Below are 27,627 nucleotides of genomic sequence, written 5' to 3' on the forward strand. Positions count from 1 at the left end.
TACTGCCAGCACAAAACTGTTAATTAATTTATTGAATTCAAGATAAATACACAGGGCGTTTATAAAGTCCCGGACCCATTTTGATGTTTAATAACTCATAAAATAATGAAGATATAAACAAACTTATGGCATTTATTGATGGAATAACTTATATATTTTCCTTTTCAGGTTTGAATATCTTTACTTTTGTAAATATCGTCTGCGTGTGTGGTTAATTTCAGATAATTTCAGTTTCCAGTCTAAATATCTGTACTTTTCTAAATACCGTCTGCTTAGTAATTGCATTTTTCTCTCTTTTGTTTTTGGCAACTATTGCAATGTTATGGACTTTTTCCTTTGAGGATTTGTAAAGGACAACGTTTACAGGGGGAGAATGTCGAACATTGATGACCTAAAAGCCAGAATTACAACTGCAATAGCCTCTGTGGATGCCGACATGCTTGTCGGTACCTGGCGTGAAATTGAATATCGACTTGATGTTCTCCGTCCGATGAAGGGGGCACACGTGGAAGTTCATTGACAAGGGTCATGAAACTATCTAACCATTTATGTTATTAATTTTAATCTATCTTTATTATTTTATGAGTTATTAAACATCAAAATGGGTCCGAGACTTTATAAACATCCTGTATTATTTTGTCAATGATTTTGTTCATTATCACACTGATGCACTGTGGATTTCTGAAAGTCCATAAATTTTAGAAATAACCATTGTATTCATGTGCCCATTGTATTCTTCATATGTAACACAAATACAAATCAATTTCCTTTAGAAAATCCTTCACAAAGATATCCCTGCCTTAAGCAAACAGTCCACTGTGCTTTGCCATTATTGATTAATCTGTGTTTGATGATCATCAATCTTTCGTTTGATGGCAATACTGACAAACACTGCTTAAGAGATAAACATGATAATGCACAACAAATTATAATTTTATGATACAGTACAAAGTCTGTAATCCGGACTCGACGGGACTTCAGTGATTCTGGGTTTTTCCGGATTATAGATCATCAATTTAAATCTGGTAAGAATGGCATGCAGAAATTATACAATTAAAAATATGAAACCGTAATTTATGAAATAAAGAACAACTATGGTCTAAAGGGTATCAAAATTTACACACACACACACACACAAAAAAAAAAAAAAAAGCTTAATATTTATTTGTTTACTTTAAGTAAACATTTCTATCAATGTAAGTTGTTTAAGTTGCTTCGTTTTTTGTGCTAATACTTTCTCTTATAAATAGACATAAACAGACATAATTTCTTGTTCAGTTACAAAGTTCCGCTGTTCAAGTCCTGTAATTGCTGCATCGAAAATACTGACTAACTTGCCAATTGAAATTTTTTCATTTTCAATAATGTTCTCTGTTACTTTCTTCACTATCAGAAGCATGCATGGGTAAACACTTTACTTGCTTTATGCGCATGCGTAAGATTATGGCTTTGAGGTCCGGATTATAGATTATTCCGGATAACGGACGTTCAGATTACAGACTTTGTACTGTATCAATCTAAACAGATGCAAAAGAAGTTAGTTTACTTTCATAAAATAATAAAAGATTCAGATACAGTTATGATTAAAAATAATTTTTGGATATGATTATAAGAGTATATGAGTTATAAATGACAAATACAGCATAAATATTGATGCAACTTTATGAATTGGTGTCAGGCCTTCAAAATAAATTCCATTTTGTATTAGGATCAAAGTCAATAAACTGAATGGTACACAGTGCTTATAATAAAAAATGTTGGTTATCCTATGTAACATACCCAATTTCGTGCTCAGATTTATTTAAATTTAGCATTATATATTGCTTCAAAAATTAATTGCACTTAATTTTTAGAAAACAATCTAATCGTGCAGCAATGATTTTGATCATAAATTATTCTACCTAGATCTATAATAAGTACATGATTAATGAAACTATAAGAAATTAAATTAGACAACTTACCAAACAGTAATAATTCTAGATTATACTCTAATCCAGATGATAAATATATCCTGAAAGAAATATTTTTAAACATATTAATTTATTCACAAATTAGCTGACAAATATTAACATAAAATACAGAAAGAAAATAACCACATTTGTATTTTAAAGTTAACACATTCATTTTCAATACATACAATATATTCATTACATTTTCTGAAAAGTCATTCTGAAAATGAAATAAACATTTAGAAGCACTGCTAAAGTGAAAACCTGAAGAATTTAAAATTCACAAAGAACTATATAAACAATAGAAAACTAATGAATAATTAACAGAGTTGCCACTCAAACAGGAGAAGGAAATTCCCCGACTTTTCCAGGTGTGTTTTAAGAAAATTCCAGTCTATCCACGTAAAATTAATTATAGTGCCACTTGATAACACAAAAATTTGCTGATTGCATATTACTTATACACATATATATATAAAGTATATTACCCAAACAATTACTAATATGACTACAACAGGAGCTATTTTTCATTTACCTCAATAACTTTCATTTACAAAAGAAATTAAATATGTACAATGCATTCCATCTAAAACAAAATCAGAAATGAAATTCTTTGATTTTTCAATGCAATGTATGAACTTTTAAACATAAGATTTCCTTCACCATTAATTGTGATAAAATTATATCATGAATGATATTAAAAAGTATTATACATAAATTCTGGAATGGAAGTTATTGTTCACAGAATGGCCGTGCGGGGCCCATTTATATATATCCTAATAAATAATATATAATTGGCAAACAGTCAAATAATATATAATTGGCAAACAATCACCTCAGTGATATTTCAAAGGTTAAAAAAGCATTTTTTTTTCTGATACAAAAATGTTAATATAAGCATACATAATATATGTTAAATGTAAACTTTTATTAGAATTAAAAATAAGACATTTAATACATTTAAACAAAACATTAATAGAAAAGATACTAATGAAAAATAAGCACCAAATTAGATTTCTTGTTTTAACTCTGCAATGTGCAAGTCAATTAAAGAAACATCTCTGTCAATTTTTGTTTTTTCGACTCCAAAATTTTAATTTGTGCCTGTGTTTTCCTTTTGTCTAATGATATTTTTTTTATGTTTACTATCACACAGTTTTTTGTCTTCGAGTGCTTGGTGATATGCACCACAAGCAGATCTGGCATATCGTAACATATCAGGAGTTACATTAATATTCATCACACCTCCATTTACTTTTATAGCATCATAAACAGTTTGCATTGCTGTTAAAGAATTTTTCTGGGGATCTTCCACCAACATATCATTAACTGAAAAACCACTTTCTACTGTGGCATTGCCATGTGATAAAATTACAACTAGTTTTACAACACTCCAAAGTTCTTTAAAATCTGAGTTATTAATCAAGTCCTTATAAAAGTGATCAAGTCACATTGCAGCATAATTAACAAAAGTCTCTTTCCAAACACCATTACTTCTGAATAATTCTTTAAACTGCACTTTTGATTTATTTGCAATTGTGGAATTTATCCATTCACTTTCATGCAATATATGCAGTAACCTCTCCATCCTTTCTTCACATGAAAATTCATTAGACGTAATGAGCTTAGGATCTAATGAAGAAATGTATTTAGCTAACCTACTTTTCAATGGGCTTTCAAAAATTTTTTATATCAGCTTAACCAAAAATGTTCTGCACCAAGTTCTGAATTCTCTTTTGTTAAGATCAGATACTCCACTTTTAGCTACACTCGCACCAGCAGCAATACCCACATCTATATCTGCAACATTACAATAATTGTTTTGATCCAGAATATCTATTTTTATCAGTTTTTCAGGAGTTTTTGCCTCTCGCAGTATACCTCTTTTGACAAATTTGGAGAGAAGATTACTTAGCATACTATGGAAAGTTGTATATAGAAAGGAGCACAAAGGATCAGCTGTCTGAAATGGATATAGAACTCCTGCAAGAGAAATAAAAGAAAAAATTTTTGCCAAAAGTAGCTTATCTTCTGACTGAGACTTCTCTCAGTCTTTCAACTGGCACGGTTTTTGGTAGTTCGGATGATTCTACATATTTTTTCACATCAGGAAAAATATCAATAGTTCTCTCAGCAACAGGTATGTTTTTCACACCATCTTACTTCACAAAACTTTAGCGGAAAAGTCATTCAGTTAGTGATGGCAATATAGTCTGCTCACTGAGCAGGACTGTCTTTAAATACTCTATGCATATTTTTAAATAATATACTTAAATTCCAATCAATAACTTTATGGCCAGCTCTAAAGGCAGCATGAACAACATGCAAACCACAGGACCCAATATCTAATATAAGGCAGGCATCATTATTTGCTAAATTTTCTTTCAAATCTCTGGGGAATTTAAGATTGACATTTGATCCATCCAATGATACTTGCAGCAATTTCTTTTTATCTAGTTCTGAGGTTCCTCAAAGAAACTTTTCAGAAGGTCATTGGCAGATGCGTGTCCCAAAAAAATTGATGTGAGGTATCTTGTACTGACTTCATTACTCACACTGTCCCAAAATCTAACAAAAAGGTCCATTTGACCTCTCTGGACAATTCTATTTAATGCTTCATCGAAGCAAATTACAAATTCCGTGTTCTTAACATCAGAAATGAGCATCTTTTTGACGTATGGAGTTAAACCAAATAACACTAAATATGACATTTTTGTATGTCCCAGGGTCATAGCTTTAGCTTTATTGCTGTCATCAAACATTTTCTGGAACAGAACAGCAGCATCATTAAATGCATTATAAGAAAAATGTGAAGAAACAAGTTTTATAGCCCACAGTAATTCCGCAATTAAAACTTTGTCCTTAGTTATGAAGGCGTTTAAATTTGATGATTCAGCAACTAGTGCCGAAGACTGCCGTGTTTCAGAACTTTTTTTAACTATGGAGAAATAGTTTTTTAAGTTCACTGAGTTCATCTTCACAGAAATGATTTGCTTATATATTTTACACTGTTTATGTGGCTTGTGATTGCTTTTCTTCCCATGTTACTAAGCATTATATTTTTTTGGCAAAACGTGCATCTTGCCCAGTTAGGAGCTCCTTCGATTAGGTTGCAACCATCAGGGTTGCCACTCAAACAAGAGAATGAAATTCCCTGACTTTTCCAGGTGTGTTTTTTTAAGAAAATTCCAGTCTATCCGCGCAATGCACTTTAGCTGTACTAAGAGGTAAATTATGGTATTACTTGAAAACACAAAAATTTGCCAATTATATATGACTTATATATATATATAAGTCATATATATATATATATATATATATATATATATATATATAATCCGCAAAGCATTACTATTATAACTATAATATGAGTTGTTTTCTCCACTGAAGATTGAGATTAGAATCTGTCCAATCTGGATTAAAAAATGTCTTTTTTTGCAGACATTTTGTAGCTAAACGAAAGAATGAAATCTATTTAGTGACATTTTTAAATAAATTCAGGTATTTTATATTTATTTAGCAGCATACATTAGCAAAAATATGTGCATTCAATTTCATGATGGCATGCCATCATACTGCTACAATTAATTTCAGGATTATGCCAGAGAAAATTTCCTGAAATTTGAAAGTATTATTTACTAATAATAAAAAATTTTAGAGGGAGGAAGCAACATTAAATGATAGGAATACCATACAATTACTAAAAAAATTGAATTAGAATAATCAACAATATTTTAGCGAATATAGTTATATTAAATGGTTAGCCTAGATGACAGATTACTATTTTTTTATTTTACTGCATAATGACAAAGGCATTTATTAAAAACAAAGTAAAAAAGGTTTAAAAGATTTTGCAGTAAAACCCTAGTATACGGTCAGGCCTTGGCACGATTTTTAAAATTGTCACCAACACCAAAATGACCTGTTTACTGCTCATCATCATGTTGCCAAATCCCGTGTATATCGTACATTAAAAAGGGAAAAAAAAAAGAAAAAAAAAGAGGTTTAAAAGATTTTTCGGTAAAATCCTAGTCTACGCCAAGGCCTTGGCATGGTTTTGAAAATTGTCACCAAATCCCGCGTGTACCAGAAGCTGTTCCCTCGGTGGCTACACAGATGTGCACATGGAAGTTAGAATAGAATATTCTAATGAAAGAATGTCTATGTAAAGAAGGAAAGGTTCCATAGACGTAATGCTTTTACGCCACTAGAAAGTGGACGGAAAATTCGCCAAGTGATTTCGCTTCGTGAAATGAGTTCATGGTTACGGGCACCTGGGAAGACTCCCTATCCCAATATAACATGTAGATAACTTTTCGAACGTTAATTAGCATAAAGAAAATCACAGACAGCTGAGTTGAAGTCAGTAGAGAAATTTTGGCAGATCTGTAAAAGCAGGTGAATTGAAGAGAGTTCGTAGAAGGTAAAAGTCATCATCAGAAATCCGTAAAAAGTGTTGAAGCGAGATATACACTGTAGTTACTCTGTGAAGAAATATGTGCAGATGTCAGCGATGAGGTGACGTAGCTGGGTGAATAGTCAGGAGCAAGAGTTGGATGACAATCTTCGCTAGAGCCTGGAGAGAATCTGATAGGGTAAGGTTCAAGTTTGTGTGCTAAGGGAGAAAGAAGGGCTAGAGACTCTTTTCGGACCATACAAATTTAGAAGGGCGGCCGAATAGTAATGAGGGGGAGGGGTTAATTTGGTATCAGAGCCTGCTGAACTTAAAGGTATATTCTACATGTCCACTACGTGACATACATACATTGAAGAGAATTTAACTTTATTTTATCAATTATTCACTATAAAAATAAGAACTAGCTAAACACATACAAATTCTAGATAATGAGCTAATGGCAGTTTATTCATTAAGTTCTTCAATTATTAGGAATAGAATATATAGTTTCTCCATCTGTGTTTCTGCAGCACGTAGCTGACTGAGGTTTTTGCTAATTATTGCTGTGAGTTTAGATATTTGCCTAAAGCCAAAGATGGACTCTTAATTCCTTAATAACCTTAAACAATTCTAAGAATCCGGCTGAATTAAAATTTTCAACTTGTCTGGGCTTATTTTGTTCTCCATTGGAGTTATTTGCCTGTTTTGTTTCTGATGTTCAACTATTGGCTCAGGGATAGTTTGGTTCTACAACTGTTGATTTTTCAGATTGAAATTTTTGGGGTTTTTGTACTTTACTGCTTAATATTTCCGAATATGATTTTTTGGCACTTATGAAATTGCTAATTTTAAGTTTTGTGAACTTTCCACATCCCCTATCTAAGGCTGGATGAGAATTATGACAATTGGCACAAACAGAGTTTTCAATGTATCCTTTGTGGGGGCATAATGCAGGTTAATGTTCCCTGGCGCATTTTACGCAACAGGGGGCTAAGAAACAGTTATCAGACGAATGGTGCTATCGCTGGCAATTATGACACTGAGGAATTAAATTCTTATTTATGTACATTTCTATTTTAACTATGAATAGTGACATATGGGTAACATGGTAGATATTTTTAACAATAGGGGTGAGTATTATCTGTACTTGACTTAACTAATTTACTTGTATAAAAAAATATTTTCTTTTCCTTTAAAGTTTAAAGAAATTTTAAACGATATTCATTTTATGAACTCTTGATAACGTGACCTTCAAACTTCGGCATCGGCTTCGAGCTTTAGCGACAGATATTTCGCACGTGCAGCTGTTTCCCTCTACAGTGGAACGTAGCCACTCCTGTTGCAGAGTTTTCTTTCTTAACAATACACATTCTTTGATTCCAAGACTCTCAAGCTGTGACTCCAAGTGTATTGGACGCACTTTGGCTAAGCTCAATTTTTCGAAGAACTGACCCAGTCCCATAGGCAGTCTGTTAGTTCACTGCTATTCTGTTGAGTACTTTAGACTATGCGAGTGATTCCCTCAATCTCACTATTGATCATGTCCTTTTTTAGGACAGTAAATACTAAAAATGTTAGCGACTATACGGACTCCGAACAATCAATGTTTTCCTTACCGTCCACCTCAAGGCGTGAAGAATTTCTGAAGGACCCAAGATTACAGAAGAAAAGTAAAAATAAGAAAGGAAAAGGAAAATCGGGGAAAATGGAGACAAATGTGGGGAAAGACTCAGGAAAAGGTTATTCAAAAAATCCGAGAGAAGGAGATTCAGGAACTAGTCAAGGCACATGTAATAAAATACGTTACAAAACATCTTGAATTTGAAGGAAGACTGAACGCAGCTAAATCTCTGGAAGAAAAATCCAGAATCGTTTCTGCACATGTCAAGGAAACAACGGAGTTGCTTAGTAAGAGACAAAGCACTGAAATAACCACCGATAATGTTGACGCAGATAATGAATGGACCACACCAAAGAAAATCACAAAAATGACAGAAAAACCAGAACCGATGGAAATTCCCCAGGAGAACAGATTCCAACTGCTGAGGGAAATCACAGAAGAAAATCTAGAAGGCAGAAGCCACTCCCCCTCCTATTATATTCTCACAGGAAGTGAACGATTGGATTACACTAGATGAAGGCTCAGATGCGAGGCATGTTCTACAGGCTCCTAGGATGAGAAAGTCACATCCTGTGTGTAGCGACGTGTGGAAATGCATATCTTTCCTGGCATAACATTGAATAGTTTTTAACTGAGAAAGAAATTTCTCATGATAAGCGAGGAATGAGCCTTACACATAAACAAATTGTAAAGTCAGTCATATCATAAGCTGGAGATGTCATGAAGCAATAATGTTGGAAAATGCAAATCTCAAATATTGCATGCTACTGCCACGGCTTCACGTGCTCAAATGGAGGAAGGATGGAGTGAAAAGAAGGTCTTCGATGAGCTAGGAGGAGCTACTGGGTCACGTGGTCCAATGGTCTACCTGGAAAGAGAGTGCAAAGTCTTGTCGTTCAGGCATTGGTCGGGGGCGGGGCTAAAGTACAAATCTTACTTAACGAATTTTCTTAATTACAGAACAGATTTAAATGGTGAAAAATTAAACATAACACATGCAGTAATAAAAGGATCATGGTCTGAGATAATTTTGGTTGGCCTAAACATCTATTGTGGGAAATTTAAAGATAAAAAATCCCACATTTGGAATACGTGGTAGAGAAAATAAATTAGATAGTGCTTGGTGGTAAATGTAGATGGCGACACTTATGCGTGTCTTAAAAAACATCAAAAAAGCATTAGAAAGTACAATTTAAGATAAGAAAATTAATGAAAATCATGGTAAATTGACTCCCGAATAATATAACAGCATGGTGAAATTAAATTAAGTGCTGGAGTACTGCACTGGGTCTTTTTCTGTTTTCTTTGTCTGTATAGTTATAGTTCAATCTAGGTATGGAACTGTTATTGACTTTATCGACGTTATTAAAAAATTTTTTACCAATGCAAACGCCGATTCTTTCGATATTCAATTCATTATGAATGGCCTCATTTCTGAAAAACCAGGGACTGTTGGAAATTCTTCTTAGAGTGATATTTTGACTTTGTTGGATTTTAAGCATTCTGGTTTTACATACAAAACCCCAGACAAGACAGGCGTAAGTAATAATTGGTCGCAGCATGGATCTGTATACATCAAGTTTGTTTTGGATAGATAGAATGGAGTTTTGAGCAATTAAGCGGTAGAGTAAAGCTTTAGTACCCCGAAACTTGTTTAAAATATATGTGATGTGTGGGATCTAAGTGCGTTTTTGGTTCAAAATGATGCCGAGGTATTTTACTTGCTTGGCCCAAGGTATGTTGATGTCCTACATCTTGAGGGTGATATTCAGATCAATATTTCTCTTATGAGTGAAGTACACAGCTTCAGATTTGTCAACATTTGTTTTGATCTTCCATTTGATCATCCAGGACTCTAATGCATGGATGTGTTCTTGTAATGTTTGTACAACTGCGGCCATGGACACGTTTTGATAGAGGATTGCAGTATCATCTGCATAGAGTGCTAGTGTAGTGAGGGGGTTGTGTGGGATGTCGTTTGTATAAATTGAAAATAAAGTGGGCGAAAGTAAGCTTCCTTGAGGCAAGCTGGCAGAAGTTACTTTTCGTGTAGAGTGTGTATTGTTATAACGAACGACAGCCTATTGTAAAGATAAGAATAAATGAGGTTTATGATGTAATCTGGGAAATCCAGAGTGATTAATTTGTAGATGAGGGCCTATAACCATACACAGTCAAAGGCTTTCGAAATATCGAGAAAGAGAGCTCCTGTGATGAGTTTTTTCTTGTGTCCATCTGCTATCATTTCCGTGACACGATACAGATGGTACGAGGTGGAATGTTTACTCCTGAAACCACACTGCTGAGGGATGAGGATGTTGTTATCTTTTAAGAAGTCTTGAATTCTCTTCAGTATGACAGCATCAGCAATATTACTTAGGGTCGATAAAAGGCTTATCGGCCTGTATGATGCAGCCAGGGTGGGATCCTTTCCTGTTTCAAGATCGGTGCAATGATAGCTGTTTCCCAATTGGCTGGAAAATACTGCAGTCTTAGCATGGTGTTCAAGAGTTTGGTGAATTTGCATAACATTTTCACTTCCATCTCCTTGATTATTTTGTCGATTTTATCCAATCCGCGGCTTTTCTGGTTTTTTTCTCTTCTCGATATAACTAATAACTTCTGATGGCATAATTAAGGGTATGCTGTTTGTGTGTGTTTTTGAATGGAATTGTATAATGAGGGACATAACTGAATGTTCTGTTTAAGGGTGGGAAATGTTGTGAGTGTGAAATTGAGAAGCATAGTGATCTGCAATAGACTCAGCTTTCTCAAAATCGGTGTAAGCGATCCCGTTGGGGCCGTTAATGGGCAGAATATTAGTGTTGCGTCATTTAAATTTAGAAACAGCACTCCACAGTGAATTATCATCTGTGGATATGGGTTTTAAATGTCTGGCCCAGTCGAGTTGTGCATGTTTTTTAACAGAGTCCTGACTTGTTGGTTGAGTTGGTTTAGTAAAGTTTTGTCCGTAGGACACATAAATCGCTGCCATTGCTTGCGTACTTGGTTTCTGCTTCTGATCAGCTCACGGACGGTACTGTTCTCATACCTCTTGTCTGCTCTCGCAGTTTTGCTGTTGTTTAATAGAGAATTGTGAAGTTCATCAGTAAACTCTTAAGTGAAAGCATCTAACTCATCCCTCGATTGTATCATGGTGGTAGGGTACTGAGTGTTGTCGAGAGCTTTGGCATAACCTGCCCAGTTCGTAATAAGGGCTCTTTTGTGTGGTGTGCTGTAGGAATCGGTAAAAATTTCCATCATAACAGGATTATGGTCTGATGACATTTCCGTCAGACTTTCAACATAACTTGGAGAGTTAATGTTTTTTAAGATGGAAAAAGTCCATAATTAATGGTCTACCTATCCCACAGTGTGTTGGTTTCTCTGAAACTGCGGGATTAATATTGGTCGCTTGGGCAACATTGTAAATAATGAGTCCGTGTGGATTAATATCCCAGCAATTTCATGCGCGGTGGTGTGCGTTTAAATCTCCACCTATAATAACTCGATTGTTTAATAAAGTTTGTAAATCTGCTTTCACAGAATTTACAGGTGTGCGTATAGGAAAATAGGTGGAGATGACTATGATTGGTCGTGAGGTGTTTGGTGTGAGTGTGATAGCTAAAGCTTCGATGGCTAAAAGCTGTGGTAATGGAGTGTGGTAATAAGGAATGGAGTGCTTAATTAAAATTAGCAGACCTCCTCTTGCATTTCCTCTTGGTGCACATCTTCCATCTGTGGGTCTGTCCCAGTGATGAGTTACATAATTGCAAGCTCTGAAATAATTTTGAGGGCCAAGCATGTGTTCCTGTTGGAGTAAAATATCAAAACTTCATGTAAAAACTCCTTAAGCTCGTACGCTTTTTGGAACAATCCATTTGCGTTCCAAGCGATAACAGTGAGAGGCATATTATGATTAATCTGACAAATTATTATGGATTTCATTAACAATTTCGTAAAACATAAAAAGTTTATCAAATGGATCTGATAATATTTTGAGTTTTGGTAAATAATTCTTAAAGATATTATTCATTAATTTGATATTGCTAATTCCTAAAATAATATTAAATTCAGATATATTTTTCATGAAGTTAAGAAATTCAGAGCCATGTGGCTTCTCCTGGCTATTATGCATAACATTTTCATTAGGTTTAGAATTAGATTTACTGCTTTGTGACATTGAGTGCACATTTTGTGCAGCAGTAGCCGATTTTGGGGGATGTAAGTTGGAATTTTCATTTAACATATTTGCTCGATTTTCTGCCATATCTGCAAAACCTTTTTTGACCAAACTATCTTTTTTTTTTTTTGCTGATTAATCCTATTTCTCGGGAATTTCTAACATCCACAATATGATGCCACGTGATTTTTTTGACAGTTGGCGCACTTGGGCTCCTCCATCCTTCCTTTGGTCAGGCAATCCATAGTTTTATGGTCCAGCGAGCATCTGACACAGAGTGGGGTGAAATGCCAAATTTCGGAAGAATGGTGCCACTTTTGGCAACTGTAGCACTGTGGTATCTGGTTCTTCGAAACATTTTTCTCCACAGTAACAGCAAACAGAAAAAGATCTGTGACATGATATATATCATCTGCTTTGTCATTCTTGATCACCTGGACTAAAAAGAGAGGCATGGGAGCTTTAGTTTATCTTCTAGTAAGTTGCGTGACTTTACTTATTTCGAATCCCTTGGCAGTAAAGGCAGTGGTTATATCCTCCGTTTTTGTGGTTAGAGACAGACCTCGGAAAACCACTTTGATTGGTTGAGCATAGTTGTTGTTGATGATGTAGTGCTCTACTTTCTTTTCCAAAAAACTTGAAGTCAGGAGTCTATGATCTTTGGCGGTGCGTGGTAAAACTTTCAGAAGTTCACCATTCACCTTTCCTAAAAATTTGGCTTCAGTTTTCAGAGACAATTCCTTTAAGAAAGCCTCGTGAGTAAGTTTCCGTGGAATCACCATAATGGGGAGGATGGCCTGTGACTGGCTATTAGTCGGCTGCTGCTGCACGACCTGTCCGTCTGGGTTAGCACTATCATTTATACTTTAAACATTAACAGAATTATCATGAAGAACATTAAATCTATTAATGGCTTCAACATTCAGTGGAACTTTATCTAGTTTTTGCTGCTTAGCAGTCTTATTAGGTAATTTTAATCCATCATTATCAATATAATTACATTACCACTACTAATTTTCCTTTTAGCTTTAATTTCTTCATTTTTTGTTTAAGGGTAGAATTAGCAGGGGGAACAATGCCTGAAGAGCAAGATAAATTGCACTTACTTCTTATTTCCAAAGCTTGTGCCTGGAGTATTCGTAGATTCTTAACCATAATATCCGTAGTCAGATAGAGGTCAGAAACTGTGCTTTAATTGTTGACAGGCTTTAATTGCTGTTTTAACTGTGTTAATTTCCTTTTCCAAGTCCATAAGTTTTTTCCGAATAATAATCCAAATTTTCATTTTCAATTTGAAATTGGGGGGGGACCCAACACAGCTCTCCGTAGTAGGAGGTGTCTCAGGTGGAACACTAACATCCATCCGTGCAAGATCTTCGGCAGTAGAACTCGACTCCGTCGGAGCGCTCATGATGCACACCTTCCCGTACAAGGCTCAAGGACCAAATCTTACACTAGATGAAATGTTTACGAAGAATTGTACCGAACCTCATGAGTGTCAATTAAGAGGAAAATCAATCTTCGTCTATACCAAAAACTTAAAAGACAACAGTACGATGAATGAGCTACTTCTAGAAAAGAAAATCCTGTGCCACTCATACGAACTTGATTGCTAAAAGCCAATACGCGTAATTCTGAAGAACCTCTCCACAACTTTTAAAAAAGAAAACATCCTACAAGATCTTAAACACAGGAACTTTCCCATAGAAAAATTAAAGCAGTTCTCAAAACAGCATGAGGGTGAAATAATTAAACTTCTTATTTATCTGCTCGAGCTCAAAAGAACCCCAGAAGGTAGCAAGATTCATGACCTTAACAACTTATTCGGTTTCAATATTACCATTGAAAAATTTAGCCCTAAGAAGAGACCTGTTCAATATTACCGCTACCAGCAGTTTGGCCACTCACAATCATGCTGCAGTAACTCCGCAAGATGTGTTAAATGTGGACAACAGCACAGGAGCAATCAATGTTCTATGAAACCGGAAGAGAAGCCCAAATGCATTTTTTGCAGACTTTGCCAGGTCAGCAAATACAGAGGTTGTAACGAGTACAAAAAATGATTTGAAAGGAAAAGCAATACACCACAGACTAAAACTCCTGAATTAACGGAGGAAAACTTCCCCAGACTACCGAGTTCTTAGTGCTGAACAAACCACCCCAAGCTACTTATAGCAATAAATTGAAGAGTAAAATTACGCCCCAACCGATGGACTTCAACGACGCTATGTCTTGGATACAAGATTAACGCATTCTTAACTTCAATTATCTTGTGCATAGGACAGATCAGAGCTGCTAAAAGTCCAGCGGAGAAGCTACAAACAGGTTTTCAGGCAGAGATGCTCCTTATAAACTTTGCAGAATCGGAGAATTAGGAAAGTAAAACACCTCCCTTACTATGAACCAATCAGATTACAGGATATTCATGCAGCTATTTTCTTGACGTCACGATTCTATCTTCCTCTACTCATGCAACAGCGATCTGAATGTTTCTTTCCATCGTCAGAGTAACTCTGAATTTGTTACACGTAAGGCTCACATAGCTAACCGAGAATTCTTTTCTGGATTTCTCTGTCAACTGTCATCTATGTTATGGTAGGAAAGCCATAATTTTTCACAGGAACGATGTGGCTTACCAGCCCAGGACCCTGTTTTCACGTGCTTACGCACCTGAGCCTTGATTCCAACCTCCACAGTACCATATACTAGGATTAAACCACTTTGTTTTATACAAGAATAAGTATTTTGTTTAGTTCAACATGTACTGCACATGCGACTCTTGAGGTTACTGGAAACAAAAAAAGTTGCTGGAAACTTCCTTTGCCTTTCTAAAAGAGAATCCAATTGGAGCTACGAAAATTGGCTCTATGCCAGCTGCCTGAATGACGCTCATGTGATACACAATTTGCCAAGAAAGTGATCACTTCCAACGTCGGCGCAAAACTCGCTTTTTTGGGAGGGATCGTCGTATGAAATTCCCTGACTTTTCCAGATTTTGACTAAAACTTTTCTTTGAAGTTTTTGGTCAATTTTCGAATTCCCTGACTTTTCCCAGTTTTCTAGGTAGCGTGGCAACCCTGAAGTAATTAAAGGTCACACTGTTTTATTAATTTTGTAAGAAGTCTTTTTGGAGTAATTCAGGTATTAAAATATCTAATTTTTACAAACTTACCATTCTCCTAAAAATTTTACATTGTATTTCAAAGGCAGAATATTTTTATTAACCATGGCTACCATGTAATTTTTATGCCTCAGAATTCGATGATAGATATCTATAAAATCAAAATAATTAATGTTAACATAAATCAATAAAAAATAATTAATATATTTAAATAATATGAATTTCTCTATCAACAAATATTAATATAGTTACAAAACACATTTACATACTGGTGGTACCTTTAGGAAAGCAACTGTAAATTTGTTTTATCTTTTTGAAATGTGGAGAAAGTATTTTTAGGGATATTAATCATGTAGCTGATTTTGATTTTGAAGCAAATGAAAAATATGGAATAAATAGAGCAATACTGACAATGAGAGAAAATGAGGTACTTGTTTTTCTTAAAGAATAAGAGGACGCACAAAATGTACATTTTGCCTTTGACCTTTTTGACAATGTCATCAAGCAGTACAATTAACACATCGCAATATACTCATAAGAATTCTGGTTTGGTTTTAAGTAACCTGATCTTCAGCATGTCAAGTTAGATGATGTAAAGAAGTTGTAAGCTAACTACTATTTCACTTTTTCTTTCATAGTTTGAAATAAAAAAAAAAAAAAAAAAAAAAGGATTAAAATTCCCCTTCTGTAGAACAGCTAGCAGTTGAGAATTTTCAAAATACTGAAGCAAGAACAAGGTTATACTAAAGCAGATATTCAAAACAGTAAAAGACTGCTAAGTTCAAAAAAGAGCAAAATAAAAGACATTGTGTAACAGTGTAGCACTACTTGAGGTTTGTATTTAAACAGTATTATAGTTCCTAAAGAAGTGACTTTATGCAGTGCTATAGTTCACAAAAAAGGTGACAGTTTTGTTGTTATTTTATACTCTGTTATAGAATTTTGATCACTGGAATAATTGGTGGTAGTTTAATGAATTTGTCAAATAATTTGAAAACCTGACCACATATTTATTAAAACTTTTATACACCATATTTATAAATTATATTAGTTGATTATCTAACTAATAAAGAGCAGTCTGTTCCTTCACACTTCCACTGAAATCACAAACACAGATTTCGGAAAGTTAGTACCAAACTAAAATGAGTTAAAACTGAACATTAAAACGAAAGTGATAAAAAATATATTTAAGACACAAAGTATGGAGATTTGCATAAAGTATTAAATTTCACCGGCATGACTCTCATTCAAATGTTGTTATTGGATTTTAATCGAAGCATTAACTGTAAGAACCATAAATATAAAATATGAAATATAAAACTAGGTATTTTAAAATTAAGTAATAGTAATAAAACAAAATATACGGCTAGCACAATAAAATTATTTTACATTTTGATACAATCAGTAAAAGGTAGTAAATAAACACAGAATTTACATAAAACCATGCCTAAAGGTGTGAATTACTAGTTTGTGAATGTCTTGATGGACGTTCGGGAAAATTTCAAAGTAATCATATCAAACACACAGGAAGAAATTTACAATTTATAGTGACTAATAATAAAACACAACAAAATATATAGTTGTAAATAACTCAATATGAAGCAGATGTTGGGTAAACCCTCCTTATCATATGAGAAATATTGTAAATTGCCAATACCACTCATACAGCAAATTCTAAAATGCAATTCAGCTAATGCTTTGAACTGCAGTCTCTCTGAAGTGCTCAGAACTGGCTTTCTGGGATCTCAAAGCCATACTTGTACAGCAGGGATGTCAAACTCATAGGTACACTTGGGCCAAACAAACAAGGTTTAACTTTAGGTGGGCCGCAAAAAAAAAAAAATCAATATTCATAGAAACGTAGATTTATTTCGAATAATACGATAATACACACATATATGTATAGAAAAGAACAAGAAAAATTTAATGATTACGTCCTGATATTTGACATCTATTCTCTGCTATTATCTTTCCTATTTCAGGAGAAATTTTGTTTGCAGTGATAACTTTCAACGCTGACCCAAGGTGAGCATCATTAATACGGTTTCTAATAGGAGACTTATTACCTTTCATGACTGAAAATAACTGCTTGCACCGATAAGTGCTACCAAACATGGAAATAATTTCATATGCGAATTTTCGAGTATTTTCAAACCTGGCTGTTAAATATTTGTAAAATTCAGGTACACCCACTTCAATGAATTTTGCTTTCAAATCTGAGTTGCATTGAATCTCGATCACCTCCATTTGCATATGGCTAGGTACTGAGTCAATACTTATTGAGAAAATCGAAGAAAAAAAAAAAAAAAAAAAAAAATTGTCTTCAAGGGAACTAAAATCATTAAACCTCGTTTCAAATTCAGTTGTTAAATTTGCAATTTTTTCTGCGTATTTTTGATACGAACAAGTATCATCTAAACTTGATTTGTTCATGCTGCACATCGGGAAGTGCGTCAAATCTTCATTTTTAAGTTGTTTTCCCCAAAGAACTAGTTGACATTTGAATGCTTTAATTATGTCAAAAGATGTTCGTAATGATATGATCTTTTCCTTGTAATGATAAATTTAAATAGGTTAAGTGTTTGGTTATATCAACCAAGAAAGATAAATCTTGTATCCATATTGGATCGTAAAACAAACTTACGTCTTGATTTTTCGTTTTTAAAAACTGACACATTTCTTCTTTCAAATCCCAGAATTGTTTGAGAATCTTCGAGCAAGATAACCAACGTACCTCAGTATAGTAGGACGAACCTGAATATTCACTATCTAACTCACTTCAGAAAGCAGTGAATTGACGCTGATTTAAACCTCGAGATCTTATAAAATTTATAACTTTTTTTATATATGACAAAACATTCTCCATATTTATTACTTTCGTGCATAGAACTTCTTGATGTATAATACATTGCATATGATGAATGTTTGAACCGTGAATTTCACTAAGTTTTTTTCTTAGTAATGCTACGAAGCCCTTGTTTTTCCCGGTCATTGATGGAGCGCCATCTGTAGCTACAGAATTTAATTTTGCCAAAGGTAGATTGTATTTCTGCAGAAGTCCAAAAACACAAGTAAATATATCTTCTCCTGTGGTAGTACCAGGCATCGGTATTAGTTCCAGTCATCCTCAAAAATGTTAAAATTCTTGTCACAAGAACGAAGAAACACTGCTAATTGAGCTTTGCCACTAATGTCCGTGCTCTCGTCACAGGCAATGGAGAAACTTTCGAAACTAGATGATTTTGCTTTGATCTGATCACTTAAATTCGCGGCTAAATCAGTAACTCTTTCCGCAACTGTATTTCGAGACAATGAAATTGATTGAAAAGCCTTCACATTTCCAGGACAAACAATTTCTCCAGCTTTCATTAGGCATTCCTTGATGAAATCACCGTCAGTAAAAGGCTTCGAATGTTTAGCTATCAACTCGGACAAGACGTAGCTTGCATGTACCGCCGCTTCACTTTCTTGCAATAATTTACTAAACGTGGACTGTTGCTTTTTCACTCCTGACTTGAGCTCTTTCAACTTTTCTTCTCTCATTAATCCTTCGTAATTGTTATATTTTGATTTTTCTTGTTCGTAATGACGTTTAATATTATATAACTTTGGTACATTAATAGTATTATTACATATCAAACAGATTATTTTATCTTCTATTTCACAGCAAAAATATTCTAATTCCCATTTTACTTGGAATATTGTATGTTCGTCAGCGATTTTTCGTTTAATTTTACTACCACTTGGTTTTGATATAGACATACTGAATACAAAGGACTGGAATAAACATGGTTAACGTTAAAAAGTTAACAAAAATTTATTCTTTCCACAAGAGATAAATCAAAATGCTGAAATATTTCTTCAAAAATATTCTAACAATATCACAAAATGTCAAACATTTAGCAAAAATCAATTCAAAACAGAGAAACTAATTCTATCTCACAGTGAAATCGCTAAAAATCAATCACAGCATTAAGTAAACAAACAGTTCGCTAGAACTACAGCTATTACTGAGATGAGTTGTTTGTTCTCGGCTTTTATAAGCTTTATAATTAATTTCTTGAATATACTGGAAACATCTATAAATATCTGGATTTTTGTGGATGACAACAGCAATTATGAGATATTTATTTATTAGGTATTAAATGCACGCGCTGTTCTATTTTTAACCTTCCAACACAGCTGTCTGTTCAAAAATCGTCTGTGTTGCTAAGGCAACATGAAGCAAATCTAATTACAATTCTAAATAAAAAAGAAAACTAAATAAATAAATAACTATGAAATCCGTAACAATATGAATTAAGTAATATTAATAATAAAGCAAAGTGCACGCACATGCATGCATCAATATATTGTACAAAACTATGATTGGAAAACTAAGAGCATGAGTTCTGCCATATTCGGCCATCGGGGGATGCGTACAAGTTCTGAGTGCACGTGTCCCCCAAAAGCCGAAGGTAGCTGAACGCAAGCTACTCACACGCATTTGTAATTTAAGTAGTGTGTGTGTCAGCTCGCTGTGAGTAATCTAACAACACTGAATAAATTATCGTTAATTACTTAGCAGTAAACATTTAATTTTTTTCTTCGTCGATATGTTATTTTATTATTATATATTATTATTTGCCGATATATTGGCCGGGCCGCAAAAATATTTGTTGTGGGCTGCGAGTTTGACATCGTTGTTGTACAGTTGTTGTATGAGCTTCTGGAAGCCTCGGGAAAAATTTCTTCTGCATTTTCTCATAGCTGCCACAAAGTGCCCAAGTTGGCAACACAGGAGCGTTTTTGTCCATATTTTGTATCCTAGATGAACTATTTTAACAATGCTACTGGATTTAGAACTGAAATATTAAATGTTGTTGGATTCAGATGTGAAATATTTACAATTCTACACAAGAAATAAGCATTACAAAATATGTGGCCACATATTTAATTTAAAACTACTATCTTAAATACCAAAAATAAGCAAACCAAATAAAACAATACATTATATTACAACAATGCAATCAAAAGGATTTTAAAATTTACAGAAATGTAGAATATTGCTTCTATCTTACGGACTGCATGCATGGTAATACAAACTCCAAGAGCAGAGACATTTTGTAATCATAATAAGGTGGAAGTCTATTGTAATGCAACAGTTGTGAACTGATAAATATCTTCTAAATATGCCTGCAGATCTTTCAAATACCGTTCAGGTGAAGAAGGCATGTCTAGTGGTCATCCAAAGAACAGGTCAAATGGTAGACGAAGATCACAGCTAAAAATCATTTGCAATGGTGTAAATCCAGCATTCACATGAATGGCAATCCAATATGCTCAAAAGAATAACGGTAGATTTTAGTTCTAGTCTTGCTGAATCTAGGACATGAATATATAGAGAGATGATTCAGTATTGTTTGATTAAATCTCTTTACTATGTCCTCCAATAATGGATATAAAGGAGTGGTTTGAGACTTTCATACTGATAATTCTATACAGTCTTAAATATGGTGGATATAAAATTTATTCCTCTGACAGAGTGAACAAGAATGAGAATGAATATCTTTTTGTAATTGGACTAAAAGGTACCATTTCTTGGCAGCCAAGTTTTCCCTTCATTATTTCCATTAATGATTTCAATTCAGGATCTTCCATAACTTTTGGACCTTTCCCACTTCTTTGCTGCTTCAGAGATGAGTTTCTGATGTTATGGAGTCTGTGTTAATATGTTTAACCACTGAAATAAGTGATATTTTACCTTGGCTTTAGAAGAGGATTTGTCTTTTTTCTTCACAAGGTCTTTTTGAAAGTACACTAAAATTCCCATGCCACATTAAATTATGGCAAGTTCCTTTGGCACGTTAAATTTCTATGCCATATTACTGTAACCTCTATATCTATCTAGTTACCAGATCATTCAAATCATCATTCAGAGTTTTAAACTGAGCAGCCAACATAATGATGCATGATTGGTCCACAGAAGGAAATTGCAGGCATATAGACAATGATGGAAATGTTCTACAGCTTTACAATGGCTAATGGTTCCTTTCCAGTGACAAAAGAAATTTTTTCCAACTTTGAGAAACATGCTTCTCGACATCCATTTCTTGTGAAAGAACAGCTTCAATTCTCTGTTGGCATATGTATCGATAATGTAGCCATACTGAGGTTGGAGGTAACATAGGCGTAGAAGTGTCCCTCAAAGCTTTAAATACCTATTCATACTCATCCATGAAAACTCATTTTGCTTTTGATAGATGATGTACAGGCCAAGCAATTTTATAAAAACTTTCAGAAGTCTTTGATAATAAAATGCAGAGACCAAGAAAGTATCTTAATCCTTTGACATAATGATGTCTGGGATAGGTTATTTATAACAAATGTTAAAACAGATTTTATTGCTTCCCAAATGTCATGAAACTGATGTTGAAAGCCAGATGGTGCTAAGCTCCACCTCATGAAAATTCTCTCCAACGTACTCTTTTGGCACGTGTTGAAAGAATGATGATTATGGATTTAAAAGACATATACATAACTGTATCATAGAAGCAAGCTGAGTTCATTCTACATTTGTGAAAATTTGTATATATTTTAACGTAATTAAATTTGTTGTGCCATATATTTTTCTCCGGAAATGGGATTACCAGCATTGTGATTAAAATACTATTTGGATTTTAAAAAAATAAACATTTTGAACAACTTTGAAGCTAGAAAGGCACGCAGGATTTCCCCGCCCCCCCCATATTTGACAATGAAGCTAAGGGAAACTACACAAATATATGTTGCAATGGAGAATTGCAGGAAGGCAGATAAAATTAAAACTTTACACAGATTTACTTTCATTTCTGATGATGATAGGTCAAATTGAAAGAAAATCAAGAATTTTTTCTGGTTTTAACTTTGCTTCAGATGGAGATGAATTTCAAAAGAAATTAAAATATATAGAACGAAATTTTTCATTTAATGAGCTAGTCACAATTTCTAATACACTAAGTATTTCATTCTAAGGCAATAAATCATAGGTAGAAAAAATAATTTTATTATATGATGTTCAAACAGTAGCTCAAAATGTAAATGGTGCTGATACGTCTAGCTCCGATGAAAGGGAAATAGAAGAAAGAAGTGAAAATGATTTTCTCAATGCAGTGCAATATTTATGAGAAGAAAAATTAATTTGATTCTTCTATCAGTGTGAATATGCTGTAAAAATGTAATCAATGGAAATTCTATAATTCACAATGTTAACATTAATTAGTCCAACATTGAAAGCATGATTACAAAATTTAATGCAGAATCAGATGAGAATGTTGTTTGCTGGGTCGAACATTTTGAGAATACTTCTAAATTATTTAATTAGTTGGATTTACAAAAATTTATCTTCAAACGATCACTTGGCAGGAATGTTGTATTATTTGTTCGAAAATAAACAGAACTCAGTTCGTGGCCAGAATTAAGAAAAGCCTTAATCGACGAATTCACTTTTGAAATAAATTCTGTTTATTTACATGAGCTTTCCGTGGAAAATGAAAAATACTGAATCGGTTTAAGAATATTTCTTAAAGATGAAAGTATTATGTAATTTATGCATCATGTTATAAAGGAAATAAATGATACAAACAAACCAACAAAATTATATTGTACAGATGTAAAAACTTATTTGAATTTAAGGAAAAACTAAAAGTGTATGAAGTAACGAAAGATGGTTTTGCAAAAAGTAAAGGTGCTTTTGACAGAACGAAAACAAAACATGATTTTAATGATAGAACTAACTCAAAAAACAAAAGTGTAAATAAAAGCAAAGCATGATGGTAAATCTGAAATGAAATATAATAGTTTTGAAAGTCATAACAAAAAAATGTGCTTTAATTGTGGTTTGAAAAATCATATTTCTAAAAACAGTATCTATAAAGATAAGGGAATTAAATGTTTTAAATGTGAAGCTTTTGGTCATAAAGCTTCAGAATGCTCTAAAACTAATTTGAAATCACAAGTAGCCACTTTGAATGTTAATGCTGAATCAAAAATGCACAAAACGGTAATGACTGACGATAACAGTAAAATAATTAATACACTGGAAGTCAAGCAACATTTTGAAGAAAATCCGTCTTTGAAAATTAAATATTGAGGAATTACATCTTTTGAAATCTACTTTGATAGGATTTGGAAAATACTGAGTAGAACCACTGTGTAGTAGAAAACGATGTCTTTATATGATGCCACTGCAGGACTTATTGTGCTAATGCAGGGTGAAACTCTAATAAATGAAAATGGAGTTATGATTAGAAATAAATCTTTGTGTGTAAAAGAAATAAATACTTTGTCTATTCTTCCAATTGACTTAAGTTATGATGAAACTGAAGTAAATACTGAACCTGATGTTTCATATATTTTCAAAAATAAGGTGCAGCAATTAGTTTTGAGCTATGCACCTTGTAAAAATAAAACAACGAATATCCAAATGAACATTTCGGTAAAATATAATGAACTAATATTTCATCAGCCTTGTAGGTTGTAATGTTCAGAAAAAACTAATTGTTAAAGCTCAAGCAGCTGAATGGTTATCACAAAGAATAGTAAAACCTAGTTCTTCAGAACATTGTAGCATGGTCATAATCGTTAAAAAGAAGATTCAAACCTCACATTTATGCATAGATTATAGGAAACTGAATAAAATAATTGCAAAGGACAGATTTCCACTTCCATTAATTGAAGACATTCTAGATCGGTTAGAGGAATCACATGTTTAAAAATGGGGTTTTCCATGTTTATGCAAACAGTGACATCAGAAAATATACTTCATTTGAAACACAGAAGAGAAATATCAATTTCTCAAGATTCCCTCTGGACTAAGCAATTCTTCGACTGTATTTCAGAGGTACATTGACATCATTTTTCGACCTTTAATTAATGATAATATTGTTTTGTCATATATGGATGACATAATAATCTTGTTATCCTCTCTTGAAGAAGCAATTGAATGGCTTGAACAGGTCTTAAAGCTTGTTAGTGAATATGGACTCGAGGTTAATTTCAATAAATTTATTTTTTGAAGAGAATCAAATTCTTGGGTCATATTATTGAGGAAGGTAAAATTTTTCCATCCACTTTAAATAAAAGCAGTCCGACCTAATTTTCCAGAACTGACTAATTAGAAACAAATTTATAGTTTTCTTGGATTCACCAGATATTTCAGGAAGTTTATTCCAAAATATTTCATTACCACTAAACCCTTGAGTTGTCTCTTGAAAAATGATTGCAAGTTTAAATTTGAGTCATTATTAGCTGAAAAGCATATGAATCATTATTAGCTGAAAAGCCTGTCTTAGAAATCTATAATCACAGTTATAAGACTGACTTGTATACTGATGCTAGATATGGAGCAATTTTGATGCATATTTAATTTAATTAATTTCAAAGCGGCTTTTAATATTTTTAAATTGTTACTGACTGTTCTGAGTTTGAAAAGACTATGTCAAAATGTGACTTATCAACTCGCACTTGGGCCTTGATTACTACAGGAATTCAATTATGTGATTGAACATCGCTCTGGTACTAAGATGGCTCATGTCGACCCCTTAACCCTTTGAGAACGAGAAGGCCATTATAATGGCCATAGAATGACCTGTTTGAAAGGACAAGGTTGTCCACTTTAGTGGCCATGTCTTTTCTCCCCATTTTCCAGTGGGATGAATTGTCAAATGTGACATCCCTGGGGTTTTAACCACATATTTCTTTCAAAGGTCTTTGTGTTAAGGATCAGGTTTCCCCAATTTTTCCCTTTTCGTTCTTGTAGCTACAGAATTCGGGATAACTGCATTATTAAATTATAAATAGAGCTCTGCTTTGCTTTAGAGTGTTGCATATTTCCATAAGTTTTCTAGGAATTATTTTGAATTTTTATAGCAATATCCTGAAAAGGAAAAGAGGACTGACTGAAGAAGGAATACAGAAGCTTCTTCAAGAGATTGATGACGAAAACTATGGAGATAGCGAATCCAATTGCGAGCTAGATATGGAAAATGGATTTGAAAGTGAACATGAGATTGTGGAAGGAGCTTCATATTTACTGATTGATTTGGTAAATTACAGTGATGAACAAATTGATTTTCGATAGGATTGAGGTCAAGACTGTTTCCTGGCCTTGACAACAATTTAATGCTCTTTGTACGAAACCACTCTTTCGATAATTTGGCCGTGTGGCAAGAAGTTGAATCCTGCTGAAAAATAAATGAAGCATTGTTGGGAAAGAGATCTCTGATGGAAGGTAGAAGTTTTGGTTCTGGAATAGTGTCAATGTATTTTCTGGCATTCAGTGTCCCATCAATGACATGAAGGCGACCAATACCATCTGCTGACATGCATGACCAAATCATAACACTAACTGGGTTCTTCACAGTTGCTTGAATGCAGTCAGGATGTAGCTCTTCTCCTATTCTACGTCTTACATATTTTCGCCCATCACTACCGAATAACGATGTCTTAGTTTCATCACTCCATATAACTTGTGACCACTGATCATCTGTCCAATTAATGTGTTCCTTTGCTCACTGTAGTCTTTTTTTTTCGTTGCTGAAAATTAAGATAAGGCTTTTTTCGTGGAATTCTACCTCTCAGTCCAACATCTGTTAATCTTCTGATTGTTCGTGAACTGACAGAAACACCAGCATCATTCACATCACTTTTTATGGCCGCTGATGACATTTTTCTATCTTGGAGACATAGTCTTTTTATTCTTCTGTCATCAATAGATGTGGTGCACCTTTTTCGGCCTTTTCCTTCTTTGTTTTTTATTGAATTTGTCTCCTGATATCGTAAACAAATTTTTCGGACTCCAGATGTAGTCACTGAACCACCCACCTGTCTTGCAATTTCAGCATAGGAAAGACCACTTTCTCATAACACAATAATGATACATCTCTTTCTAGGTGTCCAATCTACTCTTTTATTTGATGTCATTGCTTCTTGACTAAATATTAAAAATTTTTACAAAAATTCCTACTTGTAATTGCAGTGTATAAGAAACAGGTCTCCTTCTACAGAACAAAGCAAAATGATGAATTGTTTCAAGTATAAACATGATGTCAGCTTCTACTGGCAGTTACTAACATTTGATTGTTTCTCAGAAAAAGAACAGTGATTGGCCAGGAAAGCTAGACATTACAAACCACTTTATAACTGTGATTTTTATTTATATTAAAGTACATATAACTTTTTTGGTATTGCAAATAATTGAATTTTGTGTTTTGTATTGAATTTGGTAATAAATTCTCTTTAAAATTATATATACAACTTTGCATTTTGCGAAACGTAACATTTTCTATAAGCATACATAAGTATATATAAGTTCAAAAACATAAAAATTTCCAAAAGTGTCCACAATTTTGGCCACCACTGTAGGTATTCTGACACAAAATCGGACTTTTTCTGAAATAACATACTAATTTCTTTCCATATTTCAATTCTACGACTCAAATAACACAAATAACTATCAAGTTTTGTAAAAAAAAACCACACAAGTAGTTTTTAAAAAATGATCTTTTAAATTTTAGCTCCTCAATGCTACTTGAGTTTGGTATATACAGTCAAAAGTCGTTAATTCGGACACCCATAATCCGGAATGATCTATAATCCGGACCTCAAAGCTAAAAACTTTCTGCGCATGCGCCGCGTTGGCACATGCGCACAGGCGTTTTACGCGTGCGCGTAAGACCTTGATTACTGCGCATATGTGTGTGCGCAAGTGCAGAATACGTTTTCGCCTGCGCGTTTAATGTATAACGGACGGTGTAAGCAAAATTATCTAATTATCTATTTCAGTTAATGTTAATGATTGCGTTATTCCTTAATCTTCAAATTGGATCCCGCTTATTATTTTTTGCAGACTGTAAGAGCAATTTTATAAAAGTAAACTTGAACTTTCGATTATGTCAAATAGAATTTCCGATGCTGGAACTTCCAAAGGAGCTACAAAACGAAAGTATGTTTCGATGTCCAACAAACAAAAAGTGGAATTGCTGCAAAAAATGGATAAAGACATGAAGAATGTGACAGAGAGGTTAGTGAAAACGAAAAAAATTTCGATTGACAAGTTAGTCGGTATTCTCGGCACAACAATTAACGGGACTTGAACAGCGGAACTTTGTAACTGAACAAGAAATTATGTCTTTTTATAGAATTAAAGAGAAAGTATTATCACATAAGATGAAGCAACTTAAACAACTTACATTGAGAGAAATGTTTAATAAAGTAAACAAATAAATATTAAGCTTTTATCATAATTGTTCTTTATTTCATAAATTATGGTTTCATATTTTTAATTTTAGAATTTCTGCATGCCATCTTACGAGATTTAAACTGATGATCTATAATCCG

At 33.7% G+C, this 27,627-nt stretch overlaps 1 protein-coding gene across 1 annotated transcript in view; it reads right to left on the reverse strand.

The window, feature by feature from the left end:
• Atg9 (autophagy-related protein 9) overlaps positions 1-27,627 on the reverse strand; it is a 176,581-nt gene that overhangs the window by 72,766 nt on the left and 76,188 nt on the right. The window contains exons 8-9 of the mRNA XM_085816830.1: positions 15,322-15,421; positions 1,962-2,011 (exon numbers count right to left, since the gene is read on the reverse strand). Of these exons, the coding sequence (XP_085672956.1) occupies positions 1,962-2,011; positions 15,322-15,421 (150 nt within the window). The remainder of the gene's footprint in view (positions 1-1,961; positions 2,012-15,321; positions 15,422-27,627) is intronic.

This window comes from Stegodyphus dumicola, chromosome 5 (assembly GCF_044657685.1).
Source record: "Stegodyphus dumicola isolate Sdum_Otavi_A_Nest chromosome 5, ASM4465768v1".
NCBI classification, from domain to species: Eukaryota; Metazoa; Arthropoda; class Arachnida; order Araneae; family Eresidae; genus Stegodyphus; species Stegodyphus dumicola.